The sequence below is a fragment of the Mesoplodon bidens genome (assembly GCF_964165515.1).
Source record: "Mesoplodon bidens genome assembly, chromosome: 11".
NCBI lineage: Eukaryota > Metazoa > Chordata > Mammalia > Artiodactyla > Ziphiidae > Mesoplodon > Mesoplodon bidens.
This window is the reverse complement of record NC_138167.1, coordinates 67150010-67166633: the sequence shown is the minus strand read 5'-3', so window position 1 is coordinate 67166633 and position 16624 is coordinate 67150010. Positions and strand designations below refer to the sequence as shown.

At 39.7% G+C, this 16624-nt stretch overlaps 1 protein-coding gene across 1 annotated transcript in view; it reads right to left on the bottom strand.

Annotated features, from left to right (window-relative positions):
• The window catches only part of FAM227A (family with sequence similarity 227 member A), a gene marked incomplete at its 5' end in the record, with an annotated part of 74971 nt that extends 61305 nt beyond the window's left edge, over positions 1-13666 (bottom strand). The window contains 2 exon segments of the mRNA XM_081250245.1: positions 5379-5461; positions 13543-13666. Coding sequence (XP_081106371.1) covers positions 5379-5461; positions 13543-13666 — 207 coding nt within the window.
• Positions 13667-16624: the final 2958 nt, after the last annotated feature.

Genomic DNA, 16624 nt, shown 5'->3' with positions numbered 1-16624 from the left:
TTCTGCTCCAGCTGATGACCCCACGTGGAAGTGCAGAGGAAATGTAACCATTCTTAAATATCCCATATAGCATTTTGTCTTCCCTCAGGAGACAATAATTTACCAGAGCCTAACCCACCTGGGGGAGGGGAAATACCCAATTCTAGCACCATTTAGCTATCTTGTCCCACCCAAGAGGGAGGAAAAAACTGAGAAGCAATGGTGAAGTCCAGTCCAGAGGTACCGAAGGTTCATCAAAAGACTGAGACCCAACCATAGGACTACAGAACACTCCCCCCCCAACCCTCACACCTACCACCACATTACTGAAGGCCTATTTACTACAGTTCCTTTTACCCAGTACGTCATATCTACCTTTCAACAAAAAATTACAAGGCGTATTAAAAGGCAAAAGGCACAGTTTGAAGAGCATAAACAAGCATCAGAACCAGAGTCAGACACGGCAGAAATGTTGGACTTATCAGACCAGGAATTTTTTTAAATTATGATTTATATTCTAAGGGCTTTCACAGAAAAAGCAGAAAACATACAAGAACAGAAGGATAATGTAAACAGAAAGATGAACATTCTAAGAAAGGGTCCAAAACAAATGCTAGAGGGGATTTCCCTGGCGGTCCAGTGGTTGCTAGAGGGGATTTCCCTGGCTGTCCAGTGGTTAAGACTTCGCCTTTCAATGCAGGGGCTGTGGTTCGATTCCTGGTTGGGGAGTTAAGATCCCACATGCCTCGTGGCCAAAAAAACAAAAACATAAAACAGAAGCAATATTGTAGCAAATTCAATAAAGACTTTTAAAATGGTCCACATCAAAAAAATCTTTGAAAAAAAATGCTAGAGATCAAAAACACTGTAACAAAACAGAAGGATGCCTTTGACGGGCTCATTAGTTGACTAGACACGGCTGAGGAAAGAATCTCTGAGTTTGAGGAAATGACAATCGAAACATCCAAAACAGAAAAGCAAAGAGAAAAAAAAATAGACTGAACCCCCCCCCCCCAAAACAGAACAGAACATTCAAGAACTATGGGACAACTCTTAAAAAGTGTAACATATGCATAATAGGAATACCAGAAGTAGAAGAAAGAGAGAAAAGAACAGAAGGAATATTTGAAACAAAAAATGACTGGAAAATTTCCCAAATTAATGTCAGACACCAAAACACAGATCCAGGAAGCTCAGATAACACCAAGTAGGATATATGCAAAAAACAAAAACAAAAACAAAACCCAAAAAACTACACCTAGGCATTTCATATACAAACTTTAGAAAATCAAAGATAAAAATCTTTAGGGACTTTCCTGGTGGTCCAGTGGGTAAGACTCCGTGCTCCCAACGAAGGGGGCCCGGGTTCAATCCCTGGTCGGGGAACTAGATCCCACACACATGCTACAACTAAGAAGTCTGCGTGCTGAAACTAAAAGATCCCGCATACCACAATTAAAGATCCCACATGCGGCAACAAAGATCCCACTGCTGCAACTAAGAGCTGGCGCAGCCTAAATAAATAAATAAATAAATATTTAAACAGAGACAAAAAAAAAAGAAACAAAAATCTTGAAAGAAGCCGGGGGGTGGGGGGGAAATACCTTACCTATAAAAGAGCAAAGATAAGAATTACATCCGACTTCTCAGAAACCATGCAAGCAAGAGGAAAATGAAGTGAAATATTTAAAGTGTAAAGGAAAAAAACCCCTGCCAACCTGGAATCCTGTACTCTGCAAAATTATCCCTCAAAAGTGAAGGAGAAATGAAGGTTTTCTCAGACAAACGAAAACTGAGAGAATTTGTTGCCAGTACATCTGCCGTGAAGAAATGCTAAAAGAAATTCTTTAGAGGGAAGGAAAATGATACAGGTCAGAAACTTGGATCTACATAAAGAAAGGAAGAGCATCAAAGAATGAATCAGTGAAAGTAAAATAAAAAATTTTGTTTTTTTATTCTTAATTGATCTAACAGATAGCAATTTCTTCAAAATAATAGTAGCAATGTGTGTCTATATACATAGACACACATACACAAGTGAAATGAAATGAATGATGGCAATGATACAAAAGACAGGAGGATGGAATTAGGAATATTTTATTATTGTAAAGTATTTGTATTACCTGTGAAGTGGTATAGTAATATTTGAAAGTGGACTTAGATTAGTTGTAAATGTATATTTTAAACTCTAGGGCAACCACTAAAAAAAGTACAAAAAGAAGTATCATTGATATGCTAAGAAAGGAGAGAGAATAAAATCACATAAAGTGCTCAATTAAAACCACAAAAGGCAGAAAAAGTTTGGAAGACAAAAGTAGGAAAAAGGGGACTTCCCTGGTGGTCCAGTGGTTAAGAATCCGCCTTCCGGTGCAGGGGACATGGGTTCGATCACTGGTCAGGGAACTAGGATCCCACACATCGCGGGGAAACTAAGCCCACGTGCCGTAACCACTGAGCCCATGCACCACAACTAGAGAGAAGCCCACGCGCCACAACAAAGAGCCTGCATGCTGCAACTAAGACCCTACACAGCCAAAAAATAAAAATAAATTAAAAATAAATAAATATTTTAAAACATAGGAACAAAGAACAGGCCAACAAATAGAAAACAGAACAAATATGGTAGATATTAATCCAACTATATCAATAATCACTTTAAACATGAAAGGTCTAAATATGCCAATTAAAAGACAGAGATTGTCAGAGTAAATCCAAAAACAAGATCCAAAATACTTTGTCTATAAGAAACCCATTTTAAATATAAATAAATATATAGATTAGAAGTAAAGGTATGAAGAAATATATACCATACTAACACTAATAAAAAAAAGTATATTTCACTTAGAGCAGACTTCAGATCCAGGAAAGTTATCAGGGATAAAGAGGGGCATTATATAATGGTCAATACACCAAGAAGACTTAACAATCTTAATGTGTATGTGCCTAACAACAGAGCATCAAAATACATGAGGCAAAAAAAGAATTGCATGGACAATGAAGCCATTGATGAATCTACTATAATAGTTAGAGACTTTAATACTCCTCTGTTAGAAAGGGACAGATCCTGCAGACAGAAAATTAGTAAGAAAATAGCTGAACTCAACAGCATCATCAATCAACTGGATATGTGACCTTTCCTATAACCAACAATGAACATGTGGAATTTGAAATTAAAAACACAATACCATTTACATTAACAAAAAAGTGAAATATTTAGGTATAAATCTAATAAAATATGTACAAGATCAAAGTAAGAAAAACTACAAAACTGATGAAAGAAATTAAACAACTAAATAAATGGAGATATTCCATGTTCACAGATGGAAAGCCTCAATATTGTCAAGACGTCAGTTCTTCCCAACTTGATCGATGCAGTCCCAATCAAAATCCCAGAAACTTATTTGTCGATATTGACAAACTAATTCTAAACTTTACATGGAGAAGTAAAAGACCCAGAATAGCAAACCCAGTATTGAAGGAGAACTGACACTACTTGACTTCAAGACTTACTTACTATAAAACTACAGTAATCAAGACAGCATGGCATTGGCCAAAAAAACAGACTAATAGATCAATGGAACAGAATAGAGAGTCCAGAAATAGACCCACATAAACAAAGTCAATTGACCTTTGACAAAGAGGCAAAGGCAATACAATGGAGCAAAGATAGACTTTTCAACAAATGGTGCTCAAACAACTGAACATCCAAACGCAAAATAACGAACCTAGACACAGACCTTACATCTTTCACAAAAATTAAGTCAAAATGGATAATAGACCTAAATATAAAACTCCTAGAAGATAACCTAGATGAGAAAACCTAGATGACCCTGGGTTTTGCAATGACTTTTTAGATACAACATCAGAGGCATGATCCATGAAAGAAATAACTGATAAGCTGGACTTCATTAAAACTTAAAACTTCTGCTCTGCAAAGGACAATGTCAAGAGAAAAAGAAGACCAGCCACAGACTGGAGAGAATATGTGCAAAAGATACATTTGATAAAGGACTGTTATCCAAAATATACAAAGAAATCTTAAAACCCAACAATAAGAAAACAAACAACTCAATAAAAAAATGGGGCAAACACCTCAACAGACACCTCACCAAACAAGATATACAGATGGCAAGTAAGTATATAAAAAGATGTTTAATATCACGTTATTAGAGAACTGCAAATTAAAACAACGAGATATCACAGTATACTGGTTAGGATGGCCAAAATCCCAAACACTGACAACACCAAATGCTGATGAGGCTGTGGAGCAACAGGAACTCTCATTCACTGCTGGTGGGAATGCAAAAGGGCACAGCCACTTTGGGAGACAATTTGGCAGTTTCTTACTATACTAAACATACTCTTACCATATGGTCCAGGATTCATGTTCCTTGGTATTTACCCAAATGAACTGAAAATATATGTCCACACAAAACCCTGCATATGAATGTTTATAGAAGCTTTATTCAAAGTTGCCAAAACTCAGAAGCAACCAACATGCCCCTCAGTAGGTTAACAGATAAATAAACTGTGGACATCCAAACAACAGAATACTATTCAGCGCAAAAAAGTAATGAGCTATCAAGCCATGAAAAGACATGGAGAAACCTTAAAGACATATTACTAAGTAAAAGAAACCAATCTGAAAAGGTTACATACTTTATGATTCCAACTCTGTGACATTCTGGAAAAGGTAAAACTAAGGAGATAGCAAAAGATCAGTGGTTGCCAAGGACTGGGGGGAGAGAGGGATGAATAGCAGCACAGAGGATTTTTTTTTTTTTTTTTTTTTTTTCGGTACGCGGGCCTCTCACTGCTGTGGCCTCTCCCGTTGCGGAGCACAGGATCCGGACGCGCAGGCTCAGTGGCCATGGTTCACGGGCCCATCCGCTCCGCGGCATGTGGGATCTTCCTAGATCGGGGCACGAACCCGTGTCCCCTGCATCGGCAGGCGGACTCTCAACCACTGCGCCACCAGGGAAGCCCAGCACAGAGGATTTTTAAGGCAGTGAAACTATTCCGTATAATACTATAAGGGTGGACACATATCATTATACATGTGTCCAAATTCATAGAATGTACAGCACAAGGAGAGAAACCTAATGTAAACATGGGCTTTGGGTGAATGTGATGTGTCAATTTAGGTTCATCAATTATAATAAATGTTCCACTCTGGTGATGGGGAGGTTGTGCATGTGTGGGGACAGGGAGGGGTATGTGGGAACTCCGTACTTTCAGCTCAATTTTGCTATGAACCAAGAATGTCTCTAAGAATAAAGTTTACTCATTTAAAAAATATACCTTTGAGACTTCTATTGTGCAAATGTGCTTTCAAATAAGTAGAGGGGCCCCTAGGGCCTTTCCTTCCTGGAGGCCTTGCCTCAGCACACATAACTTACCAGGCTGTGCACCAATGGGTTGGGACTCAGATCTGTCTCAGCAATCTCTTGGTTCACCTGCTGTATGGAGCCAGTGCAGCAGGCTGGGAGGTGAGTCTGTTAAGGAAACTTTCTGGCTGATGATTACACACAAATAGAACAGGGTGGGGGAGCCTGGAAAGAACAGCAGCTCACTGCCTTTCTGTGCTGTCTTTTTTTTTCTTTTCCCACAGTTCATTTTTTAATTATTTTTTTTAATTTTTGAATTTTATTTATTTTTTTATACAGCAGGTTCTTATTAGTCATCAGTTTTATAAACATCAGTGTATACATGTCAATCCCAGTTGCCCAATTCATCACACCACCACCACCACCACCCCGCCGCTTTCCCCCCTTGGTGTCCATACGTTTGTTCTCTATATCTGTGTCTCAATTTCTGCCCTGCAAACGGGTTCATCTGTACCATTTTTCTAGGTTCCACATATATGCGTTAATATACGATATTTGTTTTTCTCTCTCTGACTTACTTCACTCTGTATGACAGTCTCTAGATCCATCCACATCTCAAAAAATGACCCAATTTCATTCCTTTTTATGGCTGAGTAATATTCCATTGTATATATGTACCACATCTTCTTTATCCATTCATCTCTCGATGGGCATTTAGGTTGCTTCCATGACCTGGCTATTGTAAATAGTGCTGCAATGAATATTGTGGTGCATGTGTCTTTTTGAATTATGGTTTTCTCTGGGTATATGCCCAGTAGTGGGATCGCTGGATCATATGTTAATTTTTTTTTTTTTTTTTTTTTTTTTGCGGTATGCGGGCCTCTCACTGTTGTGGCCTCTCCCGTTGCGGAGCACAGGCTCCGGACGCGCAGGCTCAGCGGCCACGGCTCACGGGCCCAGCCGCTCCGCGGCATATGGGATCCTCCCAGACCAGGGCACGAACCCGTATCCCCTGCATCGGCAGGCGGACTCTCAACCACTGCGCCACCAGGGAGGCCCTCATATGTTAATTTTATCTTTAGTTTTTTAAGGGGCCTCCATACTGTTCTCCATAGTGGCTGTATCAATTTACATTCCCACCAACAGTGCAAGAGGGTTCCCTTTCCTCTGCACCCTCTCCACCATTTGTTGTTTGTAGATTTTCTGATGACTCCCATTGTAACTGGTGTGAGGTGGTACCTCATTGCAGATTTGATTTGCATTTCTCTAATAATTAGTGATGTTTAGCACCTTTTCATGTGCTTCTTGGCCATCTGTATGTCTTCTTTGGAGAAATGTCTATTTAGGTCATCTGCCCATTTTTGGATTGGGTTTTTTTTTAATATTGAGCTGCATGAGTTGTTTATATATTTTGGAGATTAATCCTGTGTCCGTTGATTCATTTGCAAATATTTTCTCCCATTCTGAAGGTTGTCTTTTCGTCTTGTTTATGGTCTCCTTTGCTGTGCAAAAGCTTTGAAGTTTCATTAGGTCCCATTTGTTTATTTTTGTTTTTATTTCCATTACTCTAGAAGGTGGATCAAAAAAGATCTTGCTATGATTTATGTCAAAGAGTGTTCTTCCTATGTTTTCCTCTAAGAGTTTTATAGTGTCCGATCTTACATTTAGGACTCTAATTCATTTTGAATTTATTTTTGTGTATGGTGTTTGAGAGTGTTCTGATTTCATTCTTTTACGTGTAGCTGGCCAGTTTTCCCAGCACCACTTATTGAAGACAGTGTCTTTTCTCCATTGTATATCCTTGCCTCCTTTGTCATAGATAGTTGACCATATGTGTGTGGGGTTATCTCTGGGCTTTCTATCTTGTTCCATTGACCTATGTTTCTGTTTTTGTGCCAGTACCATATTGTCTTGATTAGTGTAGCTTTGTAGTATAGTATGAAGGCAGGGAGTCTGATTCGTCCAACTCCTTTTTTTCCCCACAAGACTGCTTTGGCTATTTGGGGTCTTTTGTGTCTCCATACAAATTTTAAGATTTTTTGTTCTAGTTCTGTAAAAAATGCCATTGGTGACTTGATAGGGATTGCATTGAATCTGTAGATTGCTTTGGGTGGTATAGTCATTTTCACAATATTGATTCTTCCAATCCAAGAACATGCTATATCTCTCCATCTGTTGGTATCATCTTTAATTTCTTTCATCAGTGTCTCGTAGTTTTCTGCATACAGGTCTTTTGTCTCCCTAGGTAGGTTTATTCCTAGGTATTTTATTCTTTTTGTTGCAGTGGTAAATGGGAGTGTTTCCTTAATTTCTCTTTCAGATTTTTCATCATTAGTGTATATAGGAATGCAAGAGATTTCTGTGTATTAATTTTGTAAACTGCAACTTTACCAAATTCATTGACTAGCTCTAGTAGTTTTCTGGTGGCATCTTTAGGATTCTCTATGTATAGTATCATGTCATCTGCAAACAGTGACAGTTTTACTTCTCCTTTTCCAATTTGTATTCCTTTTATTTCTTTTTCTTCTCTGATTGCCATGGCTAGGACTTCCAAAACTATGTTGAATAATAGTGGTGACAGTGGACATCCTTGTCTCGTTCCTGATCTTAGAGGAAATGCTTTCCGTTTTTCACCATTGAGAATGATGTTTGCTGTGGGTTTGTCATATATGGCCTTTATTATGTTGAGGTAGGTTCCCTCTATGCCCACATTCTGGAGAGTTTTTATCATAAATGGGTGTTGAATTTTGTCAAAAGCTTTTTCTGCATCTATTGAGATGATCATACGGTTTTTATTCTTTAATTTGTTAATATAGTGTATCACATTGATTGATTTGCGTCTATTGAAGAATCCTTGCATCCCTGGGATAAATCCCACTTGATCATAGTGTATGATCCTTTTAATGTGTTGTTGGATTCTGTTTGCTAGTATTTTGTTGAGGATTTTTGCATCTATATTCATCAGTGATATTGGCTTGTAGTTTTCTTTTTTTGTGACATCTTTGTCTGGTTTTGGTATCAGGGTGATGGTGGCCTCATAGAATGAGTTTGGGAGCGTTCCTTCCTCTGCAATTTTTTGAAAGAGTTTGAGAAGGATGGGTGTTAGCTCTACTCTAAATGTTCGATAGAATTCACCCGTGAAGCCATCTGTCCTGAACTTTTGTTCAGTGAAAGATTTTTAATCACATTTTCAATTTCATTACCTGTGATTGTTCTGTTCATATTTTGTGTTTCTTCCTGGTTCAGTCTTGGAAGGTCATACCTTTCTAAGAATTTGTCCATTTCTTCCAGATGGTCCACTTTATTGGCATAGAGTTGCTTGTAGTAGTCTCTTAGGATGCTTTTTATTTCTGTGGTGTCTGTTGTAACTTCTCCTTTTTCATTTCTAAGTTTATTGATTTGAGTCCTCTCCCTCTTTTTCTTGATGAGTCTGGCTAATGGTTTATCAATTTTGCTTATCTTCTCAAAGAACCAGCTTTTACTTTTATTGAACTTTGCTATTGTTTTCATTGTTTCTATTTCATTTATTTCTGCTCTGATCTTTATGGTTTCTTTCCTTGTGTTAACTTTGGGTTTTGTTTGTTCTTCTTTAGTTCCTTTAGGTGTAAGGTTAGATTGTTTATTTGAGATTTTTCTTGTTTCTTGAGGTAGGCTTGTATAGCTATAAACTTATCTCTTAGAACTGCTTTTGCTACATCCCATAGGTTTTGGATCGTCGTGTTTTCATTGTCATTTGTGTCTAGGTATTTTTTGATTTCCTCAGTGATCTCTTGATTATTTAGTAACGTATTGTTTAGCCTCCATGTGTTTGTGTTTTTTACATTTTTTTCCCTGTAATTCATTTCTAATCTCATAGCATTGTGGTCAGAAAAGATGCTTGATATGATTTCAATTGTCTTAAATTTACTGAGGCTTGATTTGTGACCCAAGATGTGATCTATCCTGGAGAATGTTCCGTGCGCACTTGAGAAGTAAGTGTAATCTGCTGTCTTTGGATGGAATGTCCTATAAATATCAATTAAATCTATCTGGTCTATTGTGTCATTTAAAGCTTCTGTTTCCTTATTTATTTTCATTTTGGATGATCTGTCCATTGGGGTAAGTGAGGTATTAAAGTCCCCCACTATTATTGTGTTACTGTCAATTTCCTCTTTTATAGCTGTTAGCAGTTGCCTTATGTATTGAGGTGCTCCAATGTTGGGTTCATATATATTTATAATTGTTTTATCTTCTTCTTGGATTGATGCCTTGATCATTATGCAGTGTCTTTCCTTATCTCTTGTAACATTCTTTATTTTAAAGTCTATTTTATCTGATATGAGTATTGCTACTCCAGCTTTCTTTTGATTTCCATTTCCATGGAATGTCTTTTTCCATCCCCTCACTTTCAGTGTGTATGTGTTCTTAGGTCTGAAGTGGGTCTCTTGTAGACAGCATATAGATGGGTCTTGTTTTTGTATCCATTCAGCAAGCCTGTGTCTTTTGGTTGGAGCATTTAATCCATTCACGTTTAAGGTAATTATCGATATGTATCTTCCTATGACCATTTTCTTAATTGTTTTGGGTTTGTTTTTGTAGGTCCTTTTTTTCTCTTGTGTTTCCCACTTAGAGAAGTTCCTTTAGCATTTGTTGTAGAGCTGGTTTGGTGGTGCTGAATTCTCTTAGCTTTTGCTTGTCTGTAAAGCTTGTGTTTTCTCCATCGAATCTGAATGAGATCCTTGCCGGGTAGAGTAATCTTCGTTGTAGGTTCTTCCCTTTCATCACTTTAAGTATATCATGCCACTCTCTTCTGGCTTGTAGAGTTTCTGCTGAGAAATCAGCTGTTAACCTTATGGGAGTTCCCTTCTATGATATTAGTTGTTTTTCCCTTGCTGCTTTCAATAAGTTTTTCTTTGTCTTTAATTTTTGCCAATTTGATTACTATGTGTCTTGGCCTGTTTCTCCTTGGATTTATTCTGTATGGGACTCTCTGTGCTTCCTGGTCTTGGGTGGCTATTTCCTTTCCCATGTCAGGGAATTTTTCGACTATAATCTCTTCAAATATTTTCTCTGGTCCTTTCTCTCTCTCTTCTCCTTCTGGGACCCCTATAACGCAAGTGTTGTTGCATTTAATGTTGTCCCAGAGGTCTCTTGGGCTGTCTTCATTTCCTTTCATTCTTTTTTCTATATTCTCTTCCTCAGCAGTGAATTCCACCATTCTGTCTTCCAGGTCACTTATCTGTTCTTCTGCTTCAGTTATTCTGCTATTGATTCCTTCTAGTGCAGTTTTCATTTCAGTTGTTGTATTGTTCATCTCTGTTTGTTTGTTCTTTTATTCTTCTAGGTCTCTGTTAAACATTTCTTGCATCTTCTCAATCTTTGCCTCCATTCTTTTTCCAAGGTCCTGAATCATCTTCACTCTCATTATTCTGAATTCTTTTTCTGGAAGGTTGCCTATCTCCACTTCATTTAGTTGTTTTTCTGGGGTTTTATCTTGTTCCTTCATCTGGTACATAGCCCTCTGCCTTTTCATTTTGTCTCTTTCTGTGAATGTGGTTTTTGTTCCACAGGCTGCAGGATTGTAGTTCTTCTTGCTTCTTCTGTCTGCCCTCTGGTGGATGAAGCTATCTAAGAGGCTTGTGCAAGTTTCCTGATGGGAGGGACTGGTGGTGGGTAGAGCTGACTGTTGCTCTGGTGGGCAGAGCTCAGCAAAACTTTAATCCGATTGACTGCTGATGGGTGGGGCTGGGTTCCCTCCCTGTTGGTTGTTTGGTCCGAGGCAACCCAACATTGGAGCCTACCTGGGCTCTTTGGTGGGGTTAATGGTGGACTCTGGGAGGGCTCACGCCAAGGAGTACTACCCAGAACTTCTGCTGCCAGTGACCTTGTCCCCACAGCCATAGCGACCCCCGCCTCTGCAGGAGACCCTCCAACACTAGCAGGTAGGTCTGGTTCAGTCTCCCCTGGGGTCACTGCTCCTTCCCCTGGGTCCCGATGCACACACTACTTTGTGTGTGCCCTCCAAGGGTGGAGTCTCTGTTTCCCACAGTCCTGTCGAAGTCCTGCAATCAAATCCCACTAGCCTTCAATGTCTGATTCTCTAGGAATTCTTCCTCCTGTTGCTGGACCCCCAGGTTGGGAAGCCTGACGTGGGGCTCAGAACCTTCAGTCCAGTGGGTGGACTTCTGTGGTATAAGTGTTCTCCAGTCTGTGAGTCACCCTCCCACCAGTTATGGGATTTGATTTTACTGTGATTGCGCCCCTCCTACCATCTCACTGTGGCTTCTCCTTTGTCTTTGGATGTGGGGTATCTTTTTTGGTGAGTTCCAGTGTCTTCCTGTCAATGACTGTCCAGCAGCTCGTTGTGAGCTTGGTGTTCTCACAAGAGGCAGTGAGAGCACATCCTTCTACTCTGCCATCTTGGTTCAGGGCCCTCTGTGCTGTCTTTTCATTTAATTATTTTCTCTGCGAACATTCACACTTCTTTTATCTTGTGTTAAATGAGTTGCTTTACAAATTATAAACAAAAATTAACCATATTCTAGACACTTTGGAAAATATAAAAAGAATCACCCATTATGCTACCACCCTAACAACTTGTTAGGTTTTCGGGAGACTTTCTTCTAGCATTATGATATACACACTTTTTTACATAATTATAATATCAGTGGATGCCTATTTTACTACTCTGACTTCTCTCCTACTCATTATTATGATTATTTTCCATAAAGCTAAATAATCTTCATAATATTTTAAATGGCAGAATACAAATCCATTTAGAGAATGCATCTTAATAGACTTAACTGTACCTTGGCTATTGAATATTTAAGTTGTTTAAATTTTTTTTACAACTACAGATAATGCCGTGATGCACACAGTCACACAGAGAGCTGTTTCCTTCAGGTGAAGGATGCCTGGGTCCAAGGGCATCTCAACCTTGTTTATCACTGTTGAAATCACTGCTCAGGTCAATGCACCCTCTTATTACCCTCTCTACGTTTGCATTTCTTTCTGTCTTAGTCTCAATTGGTCTAGGATATATCCTTTGTAAAAGCCCCGTAATCCTACCACTCCTCACTGCCTTCACATATAGCAGGGTTCACTGTTACTTCCATTACGCTCAAGTGTCCTTACAAATTGGAGGATACTTGACAAATGAAGATGTCAAGGAGGGACATGACAAATCATAGGAAGTGAAATGGATTACTTAGGTTGAGGTAAGTGTAGGATTAGGAAGAAAGAGGGTACATTAGAAAAAGGCCCAGGAAAGTGAGACCCTGAAATAGGTCCTGATGGGATCATTTGTGCTCATCTTGAGAAGGGTTTCTGAGAGGCATGGAAAGTGAGGTGATGCAGAGGGATACATGCAGTTTGGTTGGCAGGAGGATGACTTGAAGGTAAATGAGCTCTATATAAGATGGAAAGACAGGGTTATTTATAACCTGAGAGGGTCTTTATTTGCTGGATGAGTTCTATGGTCCCCCAGAGACGGGATTCTGTGGGTCCCTGAGATACAAGGTTCAGGGTCAGAAGTGAGATCAGGATCAATAAAGGCAGAGTCAGAGAAGAAAGATGCTGGTAGAGCCTGGATGATGTCAGAAGGGGCAAAGTCTGGGCCCAGGTAGAGGTGCTGGCAGTGGCAGGTGAGAAGAGGAAAGGTCAAAGGGAGTACAAAAAAAAAAAAAAAAGAAAGGAAAAGAAAGAAAAAAAGGGAATTCCTTGGTGGTCCAGTGGTTAGGACTCTGCACTTGCACTGCCGAGGGCCTGGGTTCAATCCCTGATCAAGGAACTAAAATCCTGCAAGCTGCGATGCGGTGTGGCCACAAAAAAAAAAAAAAGAAAAAAAATTTTTTAAAGTTGGGTACTCAGCTAACTAGTCTGAGGGCAGAGGTTTGGACTACAACTTAGTTTCTATCTATAAGTTTAATTCTTTAGAAGGCAGAAGGGAAAGAAAGAGACAATGGGGGGAAAAGAACATTTTTTTCTCTTCTTCCACATTCTTTCAATGAATATTTCCAGTATGTCTTCCTTTAGGGCTCTTTCTGATTATCTTAGTAAAACAAACTCAAGACAAACAATCCTTCACAGCCTCATATCCTTTTAAAGGACAGGTAGGGCTTAAGTAATTGAAAAAACTTAACAAACATATAAGAAACGATCGATCTAGTAGGTGGTGTATGTTATAGACTTGAGCCCAGGTTACACCTCTGCACGGGTGTGTTTGGTCTCCATTGCAGACAGCACCACAGAAGGATACAGGGTGGATTGTCCTCCAGATTCTTCCTCATGGCATCCTTCATTGCTTTCCGTGCAGTGAATGAGCCAGTCAGGTGCTCATCTACTGGCACCATTGGCAAGGCAGTGAAATTGATGACATCCATCTTCCTGAAATCAGCCACTGTACAGTTTCTTGTAAACTGACAAACAGTAACTTTCAACTTTTAAGAGCCTCTCATTCCTCACTACAATCTTGTTTTCTGTTCCACCAGCCTCCTGGGAATCACAAATAGCATACAACCATCTTAGAAAGCACAACCATGCTCATCTTGTAAGCAGGGCTGATAGCGAGGCACATGCTGCATGTTAATGGGGGAATAAAGGCTTTTGTCTGAGAAGCCCTTTTTTAAAAAAAATTTTTATTGGAGTATAGCTGATTTACAATGTTGTGCTAGTTTCTGCTGTACAGCAAAGTGAATCTGTTATACATATATGTATATCCATTCTTTTTAGATTCTTTTCCCATATAGGTCATTATAGAGTATTGAGCAGAGTTCCCTGTGCTATAGAGTAGGTCCTTATTAGTTATTTATTTTATATATAGTAGTGTGTATATGTCATTCCCAATCTCCCAATTTATCCCTCCCCTGCCCCTTTCCCCCTTGGTAACCATAAGTTTGTTTTCTACATCTGTGACTCTATTTCTGTTTTGTAAATAAGTTCATTTGTACCATATTTTTAGATTCCACATATAAGTGATATCATGTGGTATTTGTTTTTCTCTTGTCTGACTTACTTCACTCAGTATGACAATCTCTAGGTCCTCCCATGTTGCTGCAGATGGCGTTATTTCCTTCTTTTTTATGGCTGGATAATATTCCATTGTATATATGTACCACATGAGAAGCCCACATGTGTTCATTGTATATAGGTACTACATTCTTAACAGAGAACTTCAAGGCATATATACTTTTGCTTTCTACCTGCTGATCCCCACCACCCCCTGATGAGAATTGTTCTGGTTTTAAAAATAAGGCGACTAGGGAATTCCTGGTGGTCCAGTGGTTAGGACTCGGCGCTCTCACTGCCAGGGGCCCGGGTTCCATCCTGGTTGGGGAACTAAGATCCCATAAGCCACACGGTGTGGCCAAATAAATAAATAAATAAAACTAAGAAGACTAGACTGCTGAAAAAACGGGGCTCCAGACCATCTAGCAAGCCAATTTCCAAGTTAGAAATGCAGTCAAATCTCTTTGGCTCTTTGAGCCTCACCTGTAAAGTCAGAGATTTGGATTAGGTCCCTAAGCCCCTTTTCAGCACTCAGATGCTGGGCTTCTATGACACTGGGTCCATCTCCTCAGCATGAGGCTCCTAATCTAGCTGAGGCTTTCTGTTCCCTTTCAGGAAACTGGCCCACACTACTTTTCCTCCTGGATTTGGAATATTCTGGCCACAGTGCTCTCCTGGGTCCTTGCTTATTGGCCAGGAGGAGTTCATCACTACCCTCTGTGGGTCCTCCCTGTCCAGAGCCTGGTGGTTTAGGCCTGGTTATAATGAAGTAAAAGATTCAGACCTGCCCTCAAGAAGCTCATACATAATGGAAAGAGAGAGAAAAGGTATAGTTTGATGGAAAACTTAACCGAGGTGTCCTTTCACCACAGTCTCCTTTCTTCTCCTTTGGTTCATGCCTTCTGCTCTGCTGTCTTCTCCCCAGCCATCCATCCTACATGCCTGCCACACCGAACTTCTTCCTGGTCCCTGCCATGCTGTGCGCTTTGTGCCTCTATGCCTTTGTACATGCAATTCCCTCCATTCAATCAGTCCAGGTGATATGTCTTTTTGGAAAACCTTCTTGAATTACTCCAGGCCGTTAGTACCACCCCTTTTCTGTTAAGTCCAGGATTCTGCTTTCAACTCTCTATTACAGCACTTACAATACAAAACCAGAATTATTTGCTTCTACATCTTTCTCCATTAGTCAAATTACTCTCTAGGAATTAGGTTCACTCAATATTTGATTCCATTTTTAACTCACTCACCACACTTCTTTCTGGTCCAAAGAGGCTATCCATTTTGGGCTGTCCTAAGTCAGTTGGATTGTAGGAAAGGTTGGCCCAGGCTCAGGTCAACACTATTATTTCCTGCCTCCTGCCCCTAGTCTTTAGCCATACAGGCAAGCGGGTGAGGGTAAAGAGGAGGCAGGTGCATTTTAGGGCTTCTCACTTTTCTTCCACTCACCCACCCCCGCCAGCATGACTGGAAAACTCCATGCTCTCTGAAAAGCCAGGCTTAGGGGGACCCTGTTAAGAAGCCTCTTGCTTTAGCTTAACATTATTACCCATGCCTAATGGGAGAATTGAATATTATGCTTGTTAAAAGCATATGTTAAAAAAACATTTAAAATACTCTGTTCCCTTCTGAAGTTTTCATCATATCATTTTAGGATAAGTATTCTCTGAAGCATGGTAAGTTCTTACTGTCACTGTTTGGGGAGAAAAAATGGGTGGGGGAGCAAACTAACTTTATTGAGTATCCACCCTGTGCCCAGCACTGTGCTGTATATTAGGGGCAGGTGAGTGGAAGAATAAAAAACGTTCTGCCCTCATGGAGCACATATTCTAGCAGCTGAGATTTGGAAGTCCCTTGTTTAAAGTTAACACATTTTAACTTAAACATGTTAAACAAGTTAAAACAATGCTGACTTTGGAGTCAGGCAGACTTTTGTTCAGTTTAAACTTCAGTCATTAAATGACTACTTACTGACTGTGCAACACAGCCAGCAATGTGTCCCTACTTGGGGACAGGATGGTGAGCTAAACCAGACTTTATCCCTGCCCTAATGGAGCTTATGTCTACTAGGGGTGACAAGTGATAATTAATTATATACATAACCATGAATTATAACTGACCACTGCTTCAAAGGGAGGGACACAGTGCTGTGAGAGACAACATAATAGTGGATAATGACCTAGTCAAGGGAGTTAAGACTTGAAGGAAGAGCAGGAGTTAATTAGATAAGTGGGGAGGGGAAATACCACCCAAGCAGAGGGACACACAGTAGAAAGATAGGAAAAGATTGGACCGGTGCATCACAGTAGCCACTAGCCACATGTGACAATTGA